This window comes from Engraulis encrasicolus, chromosome 20 (genome assembly GCF_034702125.1).
Source record: "Engraulis encrasicolus isolate BLACKSEA-1 chromosome 20, IST_EnEncr_1.0, whole genome shotgun sequence".
Taxonomy (NCBI): Eukaryota; Metazoa; Chordata; class Actinopteri; order Clupeiformes; family Engraulidae; genus Engraulis; species Engraulis encrasicolus.
Genome location: NC_085876.1, coordinates 29844038 through 29862078, shown reverse-complemented (window position 1 = coordinate 29862078; position 18041 = coordinate 29844038). Strand labels below are relative to the sequence as shown.

Genomic DNA, 18041 nt, shown 5'->3' with positions numbered 1-18041 from the left:
GTAATGAGCCTCTCTGCAGTGTTTGAATGTTTTAAGAGGATGTAAAGCCTCCATATTTATTGGGCTTGGATGAGACATATGCTGTTTAATAACCATATAGAAGACGTAAGGGAATTTTGTCACGCAACATAAAGCAAACTGGGTTGAAGGAATAGTTTTCATAGTTCTTGACATAATCAAGTGGATGAAGAGAGAGAGAGAGAGAGAGAGAGAGAGAGAGAGAGAGAGAGAGAGAGAGAGAGAGAGAGAGAGAGAGAGAGCTGGAGAGAACAAACAGGAAAGGCAGAGTGAGAAAGAAGGAAAGAGGGAGAAATGGAGAGTACGAGGGGGGAGAAAGTGAGGGAGAGAGAGAGAGAGAGAGAGAGAGAGAGAGAGAGAGAGAGAGAGAGAGAGAGAGAGAGAGAGAGAGAGAGAGCAAGACTTGTCAGGCACTCTGATGGTGATCCTGGCAAGCCTGACAAAATCAGAGCACTTTAATTTTCAAAAAATCTATTCCCCAGAACCCAAGATGAATGTGCTCTCGCAGAGTAAATAGGACAACGGCCTGCAGGGATATGCGTGTTCTAGTTTGCACAGACAATCAAATGGAGTTCTTTTTTCCCCCTCCTTTTTAGTCACATTTCTTTTGAGGTGTGGTGGTGTGTTATTCGTGAGTGCACCTCCATTGCATATGAAGTAGGGCACACCTTAGTAACCAGATACTGTAACCTCTGCGGCTGCCATCGACCTCACCTGACATCCAGACTACATTGACCATCTACGGCGAACTATAGCGAGTCAACACTGCTTTTCATTCAGGATGCTGTTGGTTACATGATGTGCTACTATGTGGACATGTGACAGATATCATCAGAAAGACCTGTAGTCTACTCCAGTTCAACACATTTCATTATCATCATCATCATCATCATCATCATCTTCATTTATTTACTCTTTTCAAAACAAAGTTACAAAGTGCTGTTCAATTATTAGCGAAAAATAAAATAAAAAAATTAAACAGCCCGGTTCAAAGCAGAGGGCCTCTTTAGCTCTTTACCTCGAGACTGAAGGTTCTTATCTATTGTATGGACGGATCATGCACGATGAGAACAGTAACTTACTTATAATAATAATAATAATAATGATAATAATAATAATAATGTCTCCTTTTCTTCCTCCTCCTCCTCCTCATCCCCTTCCTCTTCCTCATCTTCCTCATATCCTCTTCCTCCTCCTCATCTTTCTCTTCCTCCTCTTCCTCCTCCTCATCTTTCCCTTCCTCCTCCTCCTCTGAGAAGTCTGTACGGACAACTGTATGGACAGTTCCTGACGTTCGTTGGAGTTGAAGCAGCAACAACACTTCAGTCCAGCAGGTCATGGAGGGCATGCGGCTCTCTCAGGACACGCAGCAATACTTTATATGTACTTGGATATGCTCCAAGAACCTCAATAAGTAGCCTACACGCTCACACACACGCACACACACACACACACACACACACACGCACACGCGCACGCGCACACGCACACCCACACGCAGACCCACACGCACACCCACACCCACACCCACACGCAGACCCACACGCACACGCACATGTACGCAGCAGTACTTAACCTTAGGGATATATGCTCAGAGAACCTCAGTATGTATGTACACACGCACACACACACACACACACACACACACACACACACACACACACACACACACACACACACACACACACACACACACACACACACACACACACACACAGAGAACAGTATTTCACATGGATGTGCTCCGAGAGTGAGTACACACACACGTGCACGCACGCACGCACACACAGCACTTGTACTTTACCTTAGGGATATGCTCTGAGAACCTCAGTGAGTATATAGGCACACCCAGTGTCCCAATCCACGCACCAGTGCCTACTGTAGGGCGCTCACGCTGAAAATTTCGTTTGAGTCAGTGCACTGAAAGTGCCCGGATGATCCCCTAACAATAGCGGAAAATGCAGTGCTTGAACGATGGACACTGCACGCAATAAACGGCCGCCATGTTGACAACGAAACGGAGGTAACGTGGCATTCAGTTCAGTAGAAGAGTTTGGTCAACAGTCTCCAAATTCTGTAAGTAATGTTGCTGAGACACAACCTTTTCATGCCAACTCAAGTATTGTATGTGTGATTGTTGTCCTTTGGGGTAAAGGAAATGTACGGTAAATATAAGCACGAGATGCTGTGCATTGTAAACAGTAGCCAACCGATATTTTGGCGAGCTAATACCATGCCGTCACTTCCAGCGAGGGCACAGTGCATAGTGCTCGAAATATGCACTGAAGACCTCAGTGCACTGTGTGCACTGTGCACTAAGCATCAGTTTGAGACATAGATTGAGACATAGCCATAGTCACAGTCATCAGTCTCATCTCTCTTGACTCCAAGCACACTCAAGACACTGCGACCCAATAGTGCCATCTTCTGGTGAAAGGCTTCCATAAGAAAATACTGTCCCAATGGCACAATTTGCCCCCATTGTTGCAGATGTGCACTGATGTCCGTTTTTTTCAGACAAGCATGCATGTCCATTTTTAATTTATGCCACATGAAAGTTTGTACGTAGCATAAACTGAAAAGTGTGTGTGTGTGTGTGTGTGTGTGTGTGTGTGTGTGTGTGTGTGTGTGTGTGTGTGTGTGTGTGTGTGTGTGTGTGTGTGTGTGTGTGTGTGTGTGTGTGTGTGTGTGTGTGCGTGCGTATGTTTGGGTTTACAGTGTGTGTGTGTGTGTGTGTGTGTGTGTGTGTGTGTGTGTGTGTGTGTGTGTGTGTGTGTGTGTGTGTGTGTGTGTGTGTGTGTGTGTGTGTGTGTGTGTGTGTGTGTGTGTACCTCTCAGGTCTTCAGTTGAAGCTGTACTATAAGGAAGATCGTGTGGGACCTCACAGTGATCGACCCACATAGGGAACACCCTCAGCTATAGAGCTTGAAAGTCCCGCCCCTTAGTTCCGCATTTCACGGGACCTAAGCTGACCATCTAATAACATGGTAGCGAGTAAATATCTTCCGATCTCAGTCATTACATGCGCTGGGCTACAAATATGCTGTTTAAGAGGCTGGATAAAGATTATTCATGCAGAAGTATCAATGTTTTGTTCCGAGGCCGTCTGCATGAAAAATGTGAAGAAACACAGCTTTCTAAAAAGTTTAGGGGTTCGTACGAAAAATTAAACAAAAATATCAGAAACAACATATGTGGAGCTCGTGGCACAACTCGAAGGGGATCTAAATATCATTTTAATACCGCCATTGGATTACATGCGATTTTCAGCTAAAAACGCTGTTGAGGTCCCATGAAATCGGGGGAAGTGACGTCACTTTCAAGCTCTATTCCTACACAGGGGCGTCAGACTGCCTCTGGATACAGAGGAAAAGGCACACACACACACACACACACACACACACACACACACACACACACACACACACACACACACACACACACACACACACACACACACACACACACACTCAAACACACACACACACACACACACACACACACACACACACACACACACACACACACACACACACACACACACACACACACACACACACACACAGTGCCGCAGCTGAAGGTCTGCATTATCAGAATCCACACCGACGAAATGATGAGGCTGTTGTGAAGTTTGATGAAGTTTTTCACTCTGAAGAAGATGACGAAACTTTAGTCATGCCTGCACCACACAAAAACACACACACACACAAAAGGTATCTTTTGTGCTTGATATTTGGGCCAGTCTCTCTGAAGAGGACCAGCTTGCTTTCTATTTACCGTTGTGGACTGTGACCAACAAGAAGCGCAACAGCGCAAAGTGACCTCACTTTTACAAGTTGATATTAGATGTTATTGTGCTGGATAGGCACTGATAGTGAGCTGGATATCTGATGGTACCGTGTTGTGATGGATATGCAATGCCAGTGAATGGTGATTGATTGTAGAATCATATTTGATGGCAGCAGGCTGGATATTTGATGGTAGTTTGCTGGATAAGTATTTGATGGTAGTGTTCATTGGCCTGTAAACTGTGGGTGTGAGTCTTGGTTACTATTGGGTTGGGCTCCATCATGTTTTGTTGTCTGATGGTGCTCTATGCTCCACATGTATAATGTGCAACAGTCCTGTGATGTGTATGCCTTGTCCTTCCGTAGCCTGTTAGTGTAGATGGGGTCGCCGGTGGGCCTTTTCACGATTTGCTGAAAATACTCAACTACATCATAACAACCTTGCTATGACATTACCAAGAGAGACTAGCCATTACAATTTTGTTGACACTAGAGTTATGACATAGGCTCTGTGCTAAGGGTTAAACAAGTCTTGTTTGGGGATGCAAAATTAGTGATACCTGACTTATTACTGAAGTATGCTATTATCATATTGTATTGTATTATATATAGCATTGGCTGGTTGTTAGTGCCTCTGTCTCCGTCTGGCTGGGCGTAGCTGCTGCTGATGAGGGTGGAGATGAGATCACAGGAAGGTCACCGGCTGGCCATATTTACTTAGCTGGAAAAAGAAAGAGCCGAAATGAAATGGCACATCATGTCAAATCTGTGGTGCATTTCTCGAAGGCATAGTTGATAACTACATTAGCTACTTTGTTGTTTGCAATGCCATTTCCCATTGACAACTACTGAAGTTTCTAACTGGCTAACAACTACGCTTTCGGGAAACGCACCCCTGATGTGGATATACTCTATTTACTCTGGAAAACAAATGCGGTGAAATATAGACTAGCTGGAAAAGTTGCCATATAAATGCTTCTTGGCACTGAGAAGGGTTGTCAAGTCATGTCACCTTTATTGATTCATTACTGCACTTAACAGAAAGTTACTTATATTTAAAAAAAAAGACTTACCAGTGGATCTCAACTTGAACTGATGCCACAAATACAGTAGGCGCTTAAAGTTCCTGCTGCTTCCATTAGAGGGCGATATCAATACAAAACTGTTTTTTTTGGCGGGTGTGCAGGGTAAACTGTGTTTTTATTACCTCCACCAAGGAAGTAATGTTTTCGTTCACGATGGTTTGTTTGCCTGTCGATTTGTCTGTCTGTCAGCAGGATAACTCAAAAAAGTTATGGATTTTGATTACATTTTGTGGAGTTGTTGGAAATGACAAAAGGAACATTTTGGTGGTGATACGGATTCTTCATCATTGCAGGATAGGCTGAATTTTGACATTTCAGTTTCTAACTCCACAAAAACAAGACAGACTTGGAAAATAAAATAGGGTGTAACATAGTCAAATAATAATACATTTTATTTTGAGCGCCTTTCAAAATACCCAAGACACAAATGTTCTCAAACCGCTTCCTTGGCGAAAGTCTGCACTCTCTGAGTGCATTTGAAGGGTTTATTTGCAAAACGGTGTACAGTATCTCCATTTTTTGACTTTTGCATTTTATTATTGGAAATGACTTTTCAGAGGTCATATCACCAAATCTTATCATCAAATATTTTGAGAACATACTTTTAAAAGCTATATAAAATGCATTTTGCAATGCATTTCAATGGAATGCCCAACACAAAAATGTCAATTTCCCAACATTCTATAAAATGGAGATACACCATTTTGCAAATAAACTAATAAAGCCTTCATCTAGTTCACTAGTTTGCTGGTACACTGTGTTTTTACTGGCTGGGTAAACTGGCTGGGTTAATTGGCTAGTGTGCTGGGTTAACTTACAAGTAGAGGCCACACTCAGACTTCAGATGGCATTAATAATGACATAACACATGACAAAACACACTTTAGTCTCTGCATTTAACCTTCTGACTTTGTTGATCAACCAAATGAAGGTGAACTGTTATGACTTAAGAAAATGTGATCAGTGACACAGGAAGTATGATTGGGCCCAAGCTAAATGTAAATCTGCTTGAGTGTTGGTGCTCTTCGTTGCAGACAGCGATTCCACACGTCTACGTTGTTCAGTTTTCTCCCTAGCAGTACTGTCTCGTCATTATAATATAAAAGAGGATTGTACATATGTGTATGCAATAGTTCCATTTTATTGAAATTAATAATGTATTCCTAAATTGATGCACAGTTGTCATGCCTGCTTCATTGTGAATGATTAAAATGCAATACATGTAAAAAAAACAAACAAAAAAACACACACACACACATGTCTGCTTCATTGTAAATGTAAGACATGTAAAAACATGCCCAATGCAAACTAACACTAAACACTGAATGGAATTGTTGCTCTCATAGTTGTACAGACAGCAAGGCTTTCCTAGATTAAAAAAAAAAATTGACCCGATAATCATTTGCTTCGTGCTCTATCAGTCAGACATTAAATGTAGCCACCTACGCACTATATGCACAAAACGCTTGACTCATTTGGGAAGTATTTCTCGGTGTACATTGCAACAGAAATTGTTAGATGTCACCATTGAAATCATTTTCTTAGGCCTTATCGAAGGGTGTGTGCTTATCTAAGGGACTGATAACATCGGTCACCTAACCCTTCACCTTTCCTCTTTGATGGAGAGGAATCTAGTCCTTATCACTGGCCACTTAACCCCGGTTACCAAGGTTCTTAAATTCTAATCCGACATGGATACAGAATGGGGTTAAACGGAACACATCCATCACCATGGATACAGAATGGGGTTAAACAGAACACATCCATCACCGTGTCAATGGTTTCTAGGAAACTGTGAATGCAGGCCATATTTGCCAAGAAGATGCTATGAATCTGGAGCGTACGGTCAGTACGTGTGTTTAGGGTAGCGTAGTGTTTCTCAACAGGGGCTCCACAGCCCCCCATGGACGTTAAGGAGCCTTCAGGGGGAGTTCAGAAGGAGACAACTGAGAGGGGGGAAATGGGAGGCAATAGTTTTTTTAAATTTTATTTTTTAATACCAAAGCGGGTGTTGGCAGACTTACAATGACGTCAAGGGGGCGTTGGGGGGCTTATGATGAGGACAAGGGAACCTAAAAAAGGTCTGAGAACCAGTAGGGTACCGACCGCAGTGGTTGCCTGGGAGCCTGGCTTTTGGGGTCAGCTGGAATTGTAGGTAACATCTGCACCCAACACTATTGTAGGCTCTGTGGGACCCGACTTAAACAATTTTGACAACTAGTGATATGGATCAAACATTATGTCCATTATGTCTAGGGGTTCAATAAGACAAGGCCTGTCAGCGCCATCAACAAAATATACCCATGCTGCACTGCGATGTATCAAAATCAGCATACTTTTGTCAGTGGCTGTGGTGGTTCAGGTGGTAGGAGCCTGTTTGGTAACAAGAAGGCTGTAGGTTCGAGCCCCTCTCTTCCCCATTGATGTGTCCTTGAGCAAGATACTTAGCCTCAAATTGCTCCTGCTCCACTCCCAATGGTGTGTGCATGTGAACTTTTCAGCAATAAAAAAGATGAATTACCCTGCCCCCAGACCAGAGGCTCCCACATGCCAATCAAATCCCAATGGCACACCTGACCATGTGATTGGGGTGACACCTATAACATAACTCTCACAACAGCTTTAGCAAACTTCTTCTCCTCAACTATGACTTGGAGTCACTTGGCACGAAGTATTCCAACGTTGCCAAGTTGCCACAAAAGCATACAAGTAGCCTACTGTGCCAGGCACTCGTTCCATTCCCTGATAACAGTATGACTGGTAGAAATGCTATTGTTAATTGTTTCTCACAGTTTCATATCATTTTACATCAGGGTGTTAACAACACTGGTTAACAATGTAATCGTAGATGAATAAACGATTCCTATTTCATTGAAGGGCTTACATAACCTTGTAATCGTTTTGTTGATTGGCTAAAGACAGGATGCCCGAGAGAATTTAAGGAGTCCTCACCGAGTTCTCACCCTCAACACCGACCCAGCTCAGGTAAAGACTTTCATAGATTATTGGGAATTATTTATTATCATTTTATTATTTATGTTTATTATTTGCTTGAAAGGTGCTTTGCTGGCTTTTTATTATTATTAATTGAATATGCATGCGTTGCATATCGTTCACTGCATTTTATCATAAAATGTCTTTTTTTTTCTTCAAAGACTGAGGCAAATGAAATTGTTAACTCTTTGTTTTAAAAAGAGACGCAAGGTGTTTACTTGGCTATTATGTACAGATTTCATATGTGTGTGTGTCAAATGTTCACAACTTTGTAACTTGAAGTTCCTTGTTTTTCTTCTCAGACTGATCCCGTGGAAATGAAGGCCCTTCTCTACACCACTGCCACACTGCTGCTATGGGGTAATCCTCCATTTTACAGTATACATTTCCTCCACACTACATGTCAATAAGGTATACTCTGGTTGTAATAAAATTACTAAACTAATATCGTAGTAATGCACTAATATAATTTCCAATTTGTAAGGAATACTTAGAAATGGTGGTGGTCGTCACATTTGTGAATGGGCAGCATATATTCAAGATTTTTTATTTGTCACATACTTTATTGTGCTGGCATAATTGGCAGTGAAATGAAGGTTGCGACATATCTGCTGTTTATTAATAAATAATATGAAAAGAAGGGAGAAAAGTAATTATGATAAAAGAAGAAGAAAAAGAAAAACGTGTCCTCAGATTTTAAAAAGCGGATGATTGAGGGAAGAAACTCTTGCCCAATCTCCGTGTCCTGCATTGTATAGAATGTAGTCACTTCCTTGAGGGCAGCGTTTGAAACATGGAATGGCTAGGATGGAAGGTGTCATCATCTCTTTTTGCCCAAGTCTTTGCTCTTCTAGAATACAGTCACATCTCTTGCAACACTGGAAGGATGGTGCCGGAATTACAAACTCTGCTTTAATGCAAATGCATTGTGCATGTACTGTATACTATTTATTGAATACAGTTGGAGTGGGAGTAGGCCTTTAACCATGACACCCTCCATGCTCTAGACCTCAGCTGTCCTGGGCCAGTTGGGTTCCCCACCCACAGTATTAGGTCCTCCACTATAGAGCTCGAAAGTGATGTCACTTCCCCCGATTTCATGGGACCTCAACAGCGTTTTTAGCCGAAAATCGTAGCATGTAATCCAATGGCGGTATTAAAATGATATTTCGATCCCCTTCGAGTTGTGCCACGAGCTCCATATATGTTGTTTCTGATATTTTTGCTTAATTTTTCGTATGAACCCCCAAACTTTTTAGAAAGCTGTGTTTCTTCACATTTTTCATGCCGACGGCCTCGGAACAAAACATTGATACTTCTGCATGAATAATCTTTATCTAGCCTCTTAAACAGCATATTTGTAGCCCAGCGCATATCATGACTGAGATCAGAAGATATTTACTCTCTACCATGTTGTTAGATGGTCAGCTTAGGTCCCGTGAAACGCGGAACTAAGGGGCGGGACTTTCGAGCTCTATAGTATTGCTCTCTATTTGTTCTACAATACTTGTATACTGCTGTACTCTGTATTGACCCTACACTCTGTACTTGCTTGAATGTCCTCTTGTATGTCACTTTGGTTAAAACCGCCTGCTGAATGTAATGACATGTAATGTAATGTATTAGTATTTTTCTATTTACCGCTATGTATAGAGTTTGAATGGAAGTCTAATTGAGATGCTCTCCATGCTTTAGGCCTCAGTTGTGCCATTATGACGTCATGCATGTCAATACAGCTTAAATGGCAGTCTAATCCTGGTGTCCATGCTTTAGGGATCAGCTGTTGATGCATGTTCACCTGCAGGGCCGCTGACAGCTTTGGCTGGGCCCAGGACAAAGTCGTGAGAAAGGGCCCCCAACCCAATACATACAATGTAATACGGACCCAATTCTGGGGCCCCTCTCTCCCTGGTCCTGGGACAATTGTCCCCTTTGTCCTTCCCTGTCGGCACCCCTGTTCACCTGTGTTTCCCATTTCCCACTGTGACGGACATGGAACATGGATGAGTCTACATCCCCTTTAAGTCTAATCATGATGTCCTCCCTCTTTAGACCTGAGTGGCGCAGGGCCTGTCTCTATGAATTGAATATATTTTGAATTGATGACTGACTAATCTAGATGCCCCCTCTTCAGGCTTCAGCTCCACAGGGCCTTCTGCTATGTATATGAATAAAGTTTGAATGCGAGTCTAATCTCAATATCCCCTCCTCAGGCTTCAGCTCTGCTGGTACTGCTGTGTTCCCCAAGTACAGATGTCTATTAGGCCATAGGGGACCCGCACTGCTGCTATGTATATGAATAAAGTTTGAATGCGAGTCTAATCTCAATATCCCCTCTTCAGGCTTCAGCTCCGCAGGGCCTTCTGCTATGTATATGAATAAAGTTTGAATGCGAGTCTAATCTCAATATCCCCTCCTCAGGCTTCAGCTCCACAGGGCCTGTTGTGTTCCCCACAGAGACAGGTGTGTGCTGGGCCATGGGCGACCCCCATTTCCGTACCTTTGATGGCTACTATTACAACTTCATGGGCAACTGTAGCTACACCATCAGCAGGAACTGTGAGGTGGACTACCACCACCCACCCTTCCAGGTAAGGACGTTAGGAATGTCAACAAATATGAATGAGAGATTCAAGATTCTTTTTATTCGTCCTGAGGGACATGCATAGCTGCTGACCCCCCCCCCCCCCACATACAGACATAAAGTGCCAATTAATCGACTGATGTTCAAATGAGTCAGGTTTTTGAATGGTTCTTTGGAAGGAATGAGCTACTATGATCCAGAGCCATCAATCTCATTGAGGAAAATGGTGGCTCATTTGGTAGAGGAGCCTGTTCAAGCCCGGCTCCGCCTGACCCCCATCGATGTGTCCTTGATTAAGATACTTAACCTCATATTGCTAGTGGTGTCAGGGTGGTACCTGCCGTGGAAGCCACTGCCACCGATGTGTGAATGTGAGTGTGAATGGATGAGTGTGAAGAATACGTATAAATCACTTTGAGTGCTCGGCGGAGTGGAAAAGCGTTATATAAATGCAGTTTATTTACCATGTACTGTACTTCCAGGTGGACATCACCAACAAGCTGCTGCCTGATACTCACCTCACAGCCGTCAGCGAGGTCACCGTCTCCATCTACGGCATGAAGATACAGATGGTGCGCTCAGAACTTGGCACCATCAGGGTCAGTATAGCACCACAGGCGTTCTTCTTCCTTTTCTTCTTCTTCTTCTTCTTCTTCTTCTTCTTCTTCTTCTTCTTCTTCTTCTTCTTCTTCTTCTTCTTCACCAAAAATCACCCTATATCCTATAATGTTCACATAGCCCATAGGTGCCATAAAGGGGGATGGAGTGGTGCATTTGCATCCCCACTTTTGGGCTCCCTAAAACTCGTTCCAGCGCCCTTGCATAGGCCTACCATACTCAGCTGAGTTTTCCTCCTTCCAGGTCGATGGTCAGACGTTCCTCTTGCCCTTCTCCATGTCCAACACGCTGGGCACAGTGCGTCTGGTCCAGAGCGGGCTCTCGGCAGTGCTGTGGACAGACTTCGGCATGACGGTGCAGTACGACTGGCAGGAGTATGTTTCCGTGACCATGCCCAGCAGCTTCATGGGCCGCGTCTGCGGACTCTGCGGAAACTTCAACGGCAATGAGGACGACGACCTTGCACTTAGCAACGGCACCAAGGCAACCAGCGTCATAGAGATGGGACAGAGCTGGAGGGTACCCGGGCTTGCAGGTGAACATATCTTCTCACGATAGATAGATAGTTATTGTGCTATATTAGTGTTTCTCAACAAGGGCTATACTGTCCCCCAGGTGATGTTAGGGAACCCTGCGGGTAGAAGGGGGGGTGTTGAGAAGGATACAGCTGAGGGTGGAATGTGGATGGTGGGTGGGGGTGGTCAATTATAATTGTGGGACATTAGTTTAGTTTATTTTTCAATTTAAAAAAATTGGCGTCAGTAGATTTATGATGAGCTCAAGGGGTCGTCGGGGGTCATATGATGAGCTCAAGGGGATGTTTGTTTAAAAAAGCTTGAGAATCACAGTGCTAAATACATTTTGATCGACTGATTGTTTATGTGACAGGTGAAGATGAGAACTGCAAGGACGAGTGCACGGGAGAGTGCGCTGAGTGCAACTGGCGTAAGCGTTTTGCGGCGGACATGTTTTGCGGCGCGCTGACACCCATCCTAGACTTCCAGTTCCGCGACTGCCACGCCGTCATCGACCCCAGCATCTTCTTCAGCATGTGCAAGTTCGACCACTGCCGCGGCGGGGGGCTGAAGGACTACCTGTGCCGCATACTGGAGGTCTACACCGACGCCTGCCAGAGGGCGGGGGTCAAAGTTCACAACTGGAGACACCTGGCTCGCTGTGGTGAGTAGTGGGAAGGGAAGCTCAGGCTAGATTGGTATTGCTAGATAAAAAGAATAAAAGTCCACTTCAACCAGGATTTTTCTGCTCTCATTTGTTTTTTTTGTTTGTTTTTTTTTGACAACCCGAAACACCACAGAATAAAAAAATGGGAGCAAAAGAATCGTTGTTGAAGCAGACTTTTTTCCTTTTTCATCTGGTTATTTTGTTGTCCTGTTCCCAGGTCAGATGTTTGGATGTGCACAGGCTTTAACCCACAGCAAGGTTGTTATGGTTGTCATGCTACAGGGTCTGTTGGGGAGGTAATGTATGGTACATGAGGTTGGGGACTATATAAGGTTGGGGTGGTAATATACATGTATGAATGAGCCCCAGCAGTGATATAGCCTGTGAAATCCCATGCTGCTTTGCACAATTGTTCCGATCTGAAAGACACACTTGTGAGATCGTCTAGTGTTAACCATCAACAATCCAGTGCCACATATTCCAAATTACTTGATTTTACCTGGCCTTGGTTTTACTAATTATTGGACAGGTAAAACCAGGTCATTTGGAATATATGGCATCGAATTACAGCTTCTGAATCCAAATTGCCCATGTGCAATATACATTACAGTTTATTACAACCGGCAGCAAATAAGTATTCATCTTCGATTTGGTATCCACTTTGAATATAGTCCTCAGTATCTCTTGACTCCACTGGCTGCATATGGGGAGATAATTTTAGTAAGTCTGCCAAGACCACATTGTACAATGATGACACGGCTGCTTGATGCAAGGGCTGCAATGCCTGTTCCTACTTCTGCTGAGTGCCAGCTGTGGTGTTGTGTTACTTTTTTAAATATATATGAGATATTTTTTGGGTCATTTTGACTTTATTTATGACAGTATAGTGAAGGACTGACAGGAAGCGAGTGGGGAGAGAGACGGGGAAGCGCTGGCAAAGGACCCAGGCCGGGAATCGAACCCAGGTCGGCCACATAGTAGACGTTAGGCCATGGTAGGGTCTAGCTGATGCTTTTATCCAAAGCGACAGATATTACAGGATATTGGTTTCAGTCCCTGGAGCAATGCTCAAGGACACTTCAGCCATGGAGGGAGGGAGGAAGGGATTGGTAAGGGTGGGGATTTGAACCTGTAACCCTGTGATCTACAGTCCAACTTCCTAACCATTACACCATGCCACTGCCTCTTGCAGCTGATCCTGCATGCCCGTCGCACAGCCACTTTGAGGAGTGTGGCAGCGCCTGCACCCCCACCTGTCTCACCAACAGCACATGTCACCTGCCCTGTGTTCAGACCTGCGTCTGCGAGGACGGCTACATACGCAGCGGAAACCAGTGTGTCAGCAAAACTAAACTGTGCCTCAATAACATGATGGTGGTCTAAAAAGAATGGTTTTGAGATATTTGTTAATGGGTGTGGATACATGAATGATTTAATGATATTCATTATGCTTGATGTATTGAAAATAAACCTGTTTAAAAAAATATGTGCCCTATTGTTTTTGTGCGTTGTCAATGTAATTGATGGATGCTGTTTTTTGTGGGATGGGAATGGGGAAAGGATTAATAGGCGTACATTAGTTAACTCATGGTAAAACTTTGAAGCATTTGCAGGTATTCATTTAATCCTTTATTGTCCTTGAAGGAAAATGTAGGCCTATTTTTCACCAACTATGAAACTTGTCATAGCTCCAACATGTGGGTACAGTGAAGTAAAACATTAAGACATATCAGACAATAATTATTTTTCACTTATTATATGGTTGTGACGTCATCGGTCGAATGCTCCATTCATTTCAACGGGGCTCCCCAACGTTCGCACGTCTGTTATTTTTCGATAACGGACGGGTTGGTCTATAACAGACCGCTGTCAATGGCAACAAGACTTTTCACTGCTAAAGCGACTTTTCAACAAGACTCTAATCAGCTGCTGTGATAGACAACACCTGTTGTCCTGGCTAACTAGCTGTTGCCTAGCGGTGTTCCACAACGGCACTGTTTTGTTTTGCGCAGCAACAATCTTAACATTAAATAGGCCTAAAGAAATGTCCCCGCCATGTGTGAGTCATTTAAGTATATCCATATAATAAGCGGGTTAACTTTCGGCGAGTCGGTCGCTTTGTGGAATAGCAGCACTTCAGAGAGAAAAAGACCCCGACGCGGAAGATTCTCTCTGTCGTGCTGCTATTCCACGGTAGCGACATCTCGTCGAACGTTAACCCTTACTTAATAAGGAGTCAGTGTTAGTTCTGACCAGCCATGGTGCAGTCCAGAGGTGTCTTCACCCCCATGGTTGACCACAGGCACATCAGCTGATCTGCCTCAGCGCTTCTCTACATCAGCTGATCAACTTCCCTCACTTCTGATTGGCCACGTTCAAATAAGGCGCCTTACTAAATCTACTCAGTTCCTAAAAGGTACATTCCTAACCGCATGTTGCACCTTTCCTTGCCACACACCACCTCCACAGCCATCTTGCCTGCTCTGTTCATGGGGCAAGTGTTATCACCAGTCTTAGGTCAGTGGTGTCAAATTCAAATTGACTGAGGGCCAAAATCAAACTCTGGAACGAAGTCATGGGTCAAACTCAGTATTAATTTGGAAAAAAATTGTGCACGTGTTGCACTTAATCACAGTTAAATTTCAGACCTACATGGTATTTCAAATGTGAGTTTGAGCTGTTTCATTGGCCTAGGCCCACTCATATTCCTTTGACACACCAAATGTCCAAGACAGGTTACTGTATATTGACAGTGTATGTGGACCAGCCATAATACACATTTGAAATGATCCCGCGGGGCAAATAAAATGACTCTGCTGGCGAAATGGCCCTGGGCCTGAGTTTGACATCCCTGCCTTAGGCCTAGGCCTGGCCTACTTAGGCCAACTTTTCCCATTGTTCCCAGGGGGCTCTCCATAACTTTTATTCATAAATTACTGAACGAAAAAATGAATAATTCTGAATTATTATCTCGTATGGAGCTCAGCTGACAGAACTAAGCATTAGTTACTAAGGTCACAACATGTGATGCATGGGGTAGGCCTATTGGGAGGGAAAGTAATCTCATCGCCCCCTGCTGGCAACGTTCCAAGCCCCTGCAACAAATGAATGGGTTTTTTCTCTGAAAAATTACATCTCGGCCCTGACGACGAAGTAGAAGTAGTGGCAGTCATATTATAGGCATGTTGGCCCATTTTATCGAATCAGGTGGTAAAATGTTCGGTTTTTCACTGATCTGAACTGATTTTAATATTCTTTAAAAAGCTAATACAGAACTACACTGACTGGCAGGTGTGACGTGTTTACTCCATGTAATTAGCATAGCCAAATTAGCATAGCCAAACATGAGCCAGAGAGGTGGTTACTCGTCACCACAGAAGCCATCATATCTAATAGAGAAGTTAAAACCAAACCAAAATGATCGCGTGTATATATGTTTAATAAGAAGACAATGTGTAACTCACAGGATTACAAGAATGTGAAGATATGCGAAGAACTTGCGTTCATTCGCGTTCATTTGTTTCTCTGTGTTGTCAACGAGGCGCGAAGCACAGCATGCTGGGAGCTGTAGTCCGTTTCCGACCAGATTGGCACAATTTCTATTTTTCTTAAAAGGGCAAAAAATGACTTAAGATTTTCACAGGTAGTAGTTCATCCTATTGTGTACGCTGAAAAATGTGTCTGGTGTTATAGTTCCTAGTCATATCTTTGTGGGATTTTTTTAAAAACTCGTCTATGGGAGTTTCAATAGGGTCGCCCTGGTGTTTGGAACGTAACCGCTAGGATCGCTGTTTTCCACTTTCCCTCCCTGGATTTCACTCGCGCCATGCAGGCAGGCCTACTGTATCTCCACCAGAGGGAGACATGACACAACGTTTTGATAAAGCTCTTACATTGAAAAGGTCGTCTAGTGGGGGTTATTTACTGCAAAAAACAACAACAAAAATACCATGGTGTGATCTATTTCAGTATTTTTGTGTTTTTTGTTTAAACGGATTTTATACTAGCCATACCAAATTCTGCCATCACTTAGCGATAGCTGGTCAGGTTTTGTGTTCTCTGCCCTACTAAGGCAAAAGACAGTAACTCACCAGAGTGTGAAACTGAGAAAAATGATGTTAAAGTTATCTTAAAATAAATGAATGTCACCACAATCTGGTTATAGCTACAAAGCTGTAATTTTCACAGTTTGTAGTGTATGCCTGCCTACATCTATTCATAAAAAATAATTTTACAAATAGTTAACCTTTGACCCTTTTTTGGAAGTTACTGTGTTCTGCCTTAGCATTGCCCCCGGAATGACAATTAGTCATACTAAGGCAGAAGACAGTAACTTCCATTTTAAATCTGAATAATAAGCAACAAATACAATTTTCACATATAATTTAAGCAGTATACACACTATTAGAGTCATTATGACAAAATGTCATGTTTATTAACATATAAATTGTTAATAATAATAATATTGTGTATATATATGTAGTGTATTTGTATTTCATACTACCTCAAATAATAGTTACACACATTTCCTAGCAGGCTGATCGGTCCGTGTATCATCCGATCATTCAATTATTCCAGTCCATCTGACAAACGGAAAACGAAATAACGACTCAATATTTTGTTTTTTCGTTTTTCTGTATGATCAAATAAATGGGAATTGATGTTTGTTTTCCTTTTTCCAACACAAGACAGAAAATATAATAAAGATGGAAACCAAAACGAAATAATAACTGGAATATATGATTATTGGTTCCTATTTTCCCAATGTGCTTTGCTTGCGCAACCGGAAAAGGCCAACAACGTGGTGGTCGGTCGACAAGCGATCGTTCTTTGCAAGGCAAGCGTGCAAGCGGACGTGCAGTGGTACAGTACAGCGATTACCGGTATTATTTCTACAAGTAGAACTAAACTGCAAACTGCGTGATGGACGTGTCATTCGTCGTTTTTAAAGGCGCGAGAAGGGTCACCTTGAGAGAGGCCGACATGACTGTCGAGAAAATCTCCAGGATTTTCCAGGTAATGATGAAATCTGGCATAACATACAAACGATGATTTAGCATTTCCCTGCCTGCCAAGCTAAATCGTTGATGGTGGCGGTAGTTCGTCTGATTACCTTCATCCCGTTGATGAACTTACTGACTGCTACCAGGCTCATGATGCTATTGTGATGAATAAATAAAGCGAAACCAGACTCACAAAAGTGCATGTATTTTATTATCACTATTAAATATGGACATCATGTGTGTGATTTTGACGCTAGCATTGGCATGACAGCATCCCGGGTGTAGGGTAAATTTAAAGTGCTGGTGCAACCTAGCCGAGACGATTAGGTGTTAGGAGAGCATAATATAGTTACTTGCTCCACCGCTGTACCTACGTACGGTATGTCTGTGAGTTAAATGGATGACCTACATTTAATTGCATCATATTGGCAAATTAAGCTATCTTTACTGCTCTAGGTAACAGCCCAGAGCCTGTACCTGACCGGGGACGACAACGTGGCCGTATTTGCCCGAGATGATGGCTTTTTCAGCCTAATCGACATGCGGGACAATGGCCACTATGAAGTGCACGGGGCAGAAGCGGATGCTGCTGACGGAGCCGCCGTGGTGCCCCCCCCTCCTCCAGCACCTTCTTCAAGCGGGTTCCGGTTCCCGAGGTTGGCGGCCAGTGCGTCACAGTCCCACCCAGGTCCACCCAGGGCCCAATCCCCTAAGCACTTCACCAGGTAAGTTATCCTGTTTTTAAATGACTCTGCCATTATAAAATAAA

The 18041-nt window shown here is 43.3% G+C and overlaps 1 protein-coding gene across 1 annotated transcript; it reads left to right on the top strand.

Moving 5' to 3' along the window:
* The first annotated feature begins 7825 nt into the window (after nt 1-7825).
* Nucleotides 7826-13755, top strand: LOC134436502 (alpha-tectorin-like). Its single transcript, XM_063185762.1, has 7 exons — nt 7826-7876; nt 8188-8245; nt 10307-10476; nt 10952-11068; nt 11331-11622; nt 11976-12266; nt 13462-13755. Exons 2-7 carry the CDS (start codon nt 8203-8205, stop codon nt 13650-13652), a joined length of 1104 nt encoding a protein of 367 aa, XP_063041832.1. The 5' UTR covers nt 7826-7876; nt 8188-8202; the 3' UTR covers nt 13653-13755.
* The last annotated feature ends 4286 nt before the right edge of the window (nt 13756-18041 follow it).

Coding starts and splice junctions, on each gene's coding strand:
- LOC134436502 (XM_063185762.1), top strand. CDS start 8,203: ATGAAGGCCCTTCTCTACACCACTGCCACACTGCTGCTATGGG. Junction 8,246..10,306: donor TGCCACACTGCTGCTATGGG/GTAATCCTCCAT, acceptor TCCCCTCCTCAG/GCTTCAGCTCCACAGGGCCT. Junction 10,477..10,951: donor ACCACCACCCACCCTTCCAG/GTAAGGACGTTA, acceptor CTGTACTTCCAG/GTGGACATCACCAACAAGCT.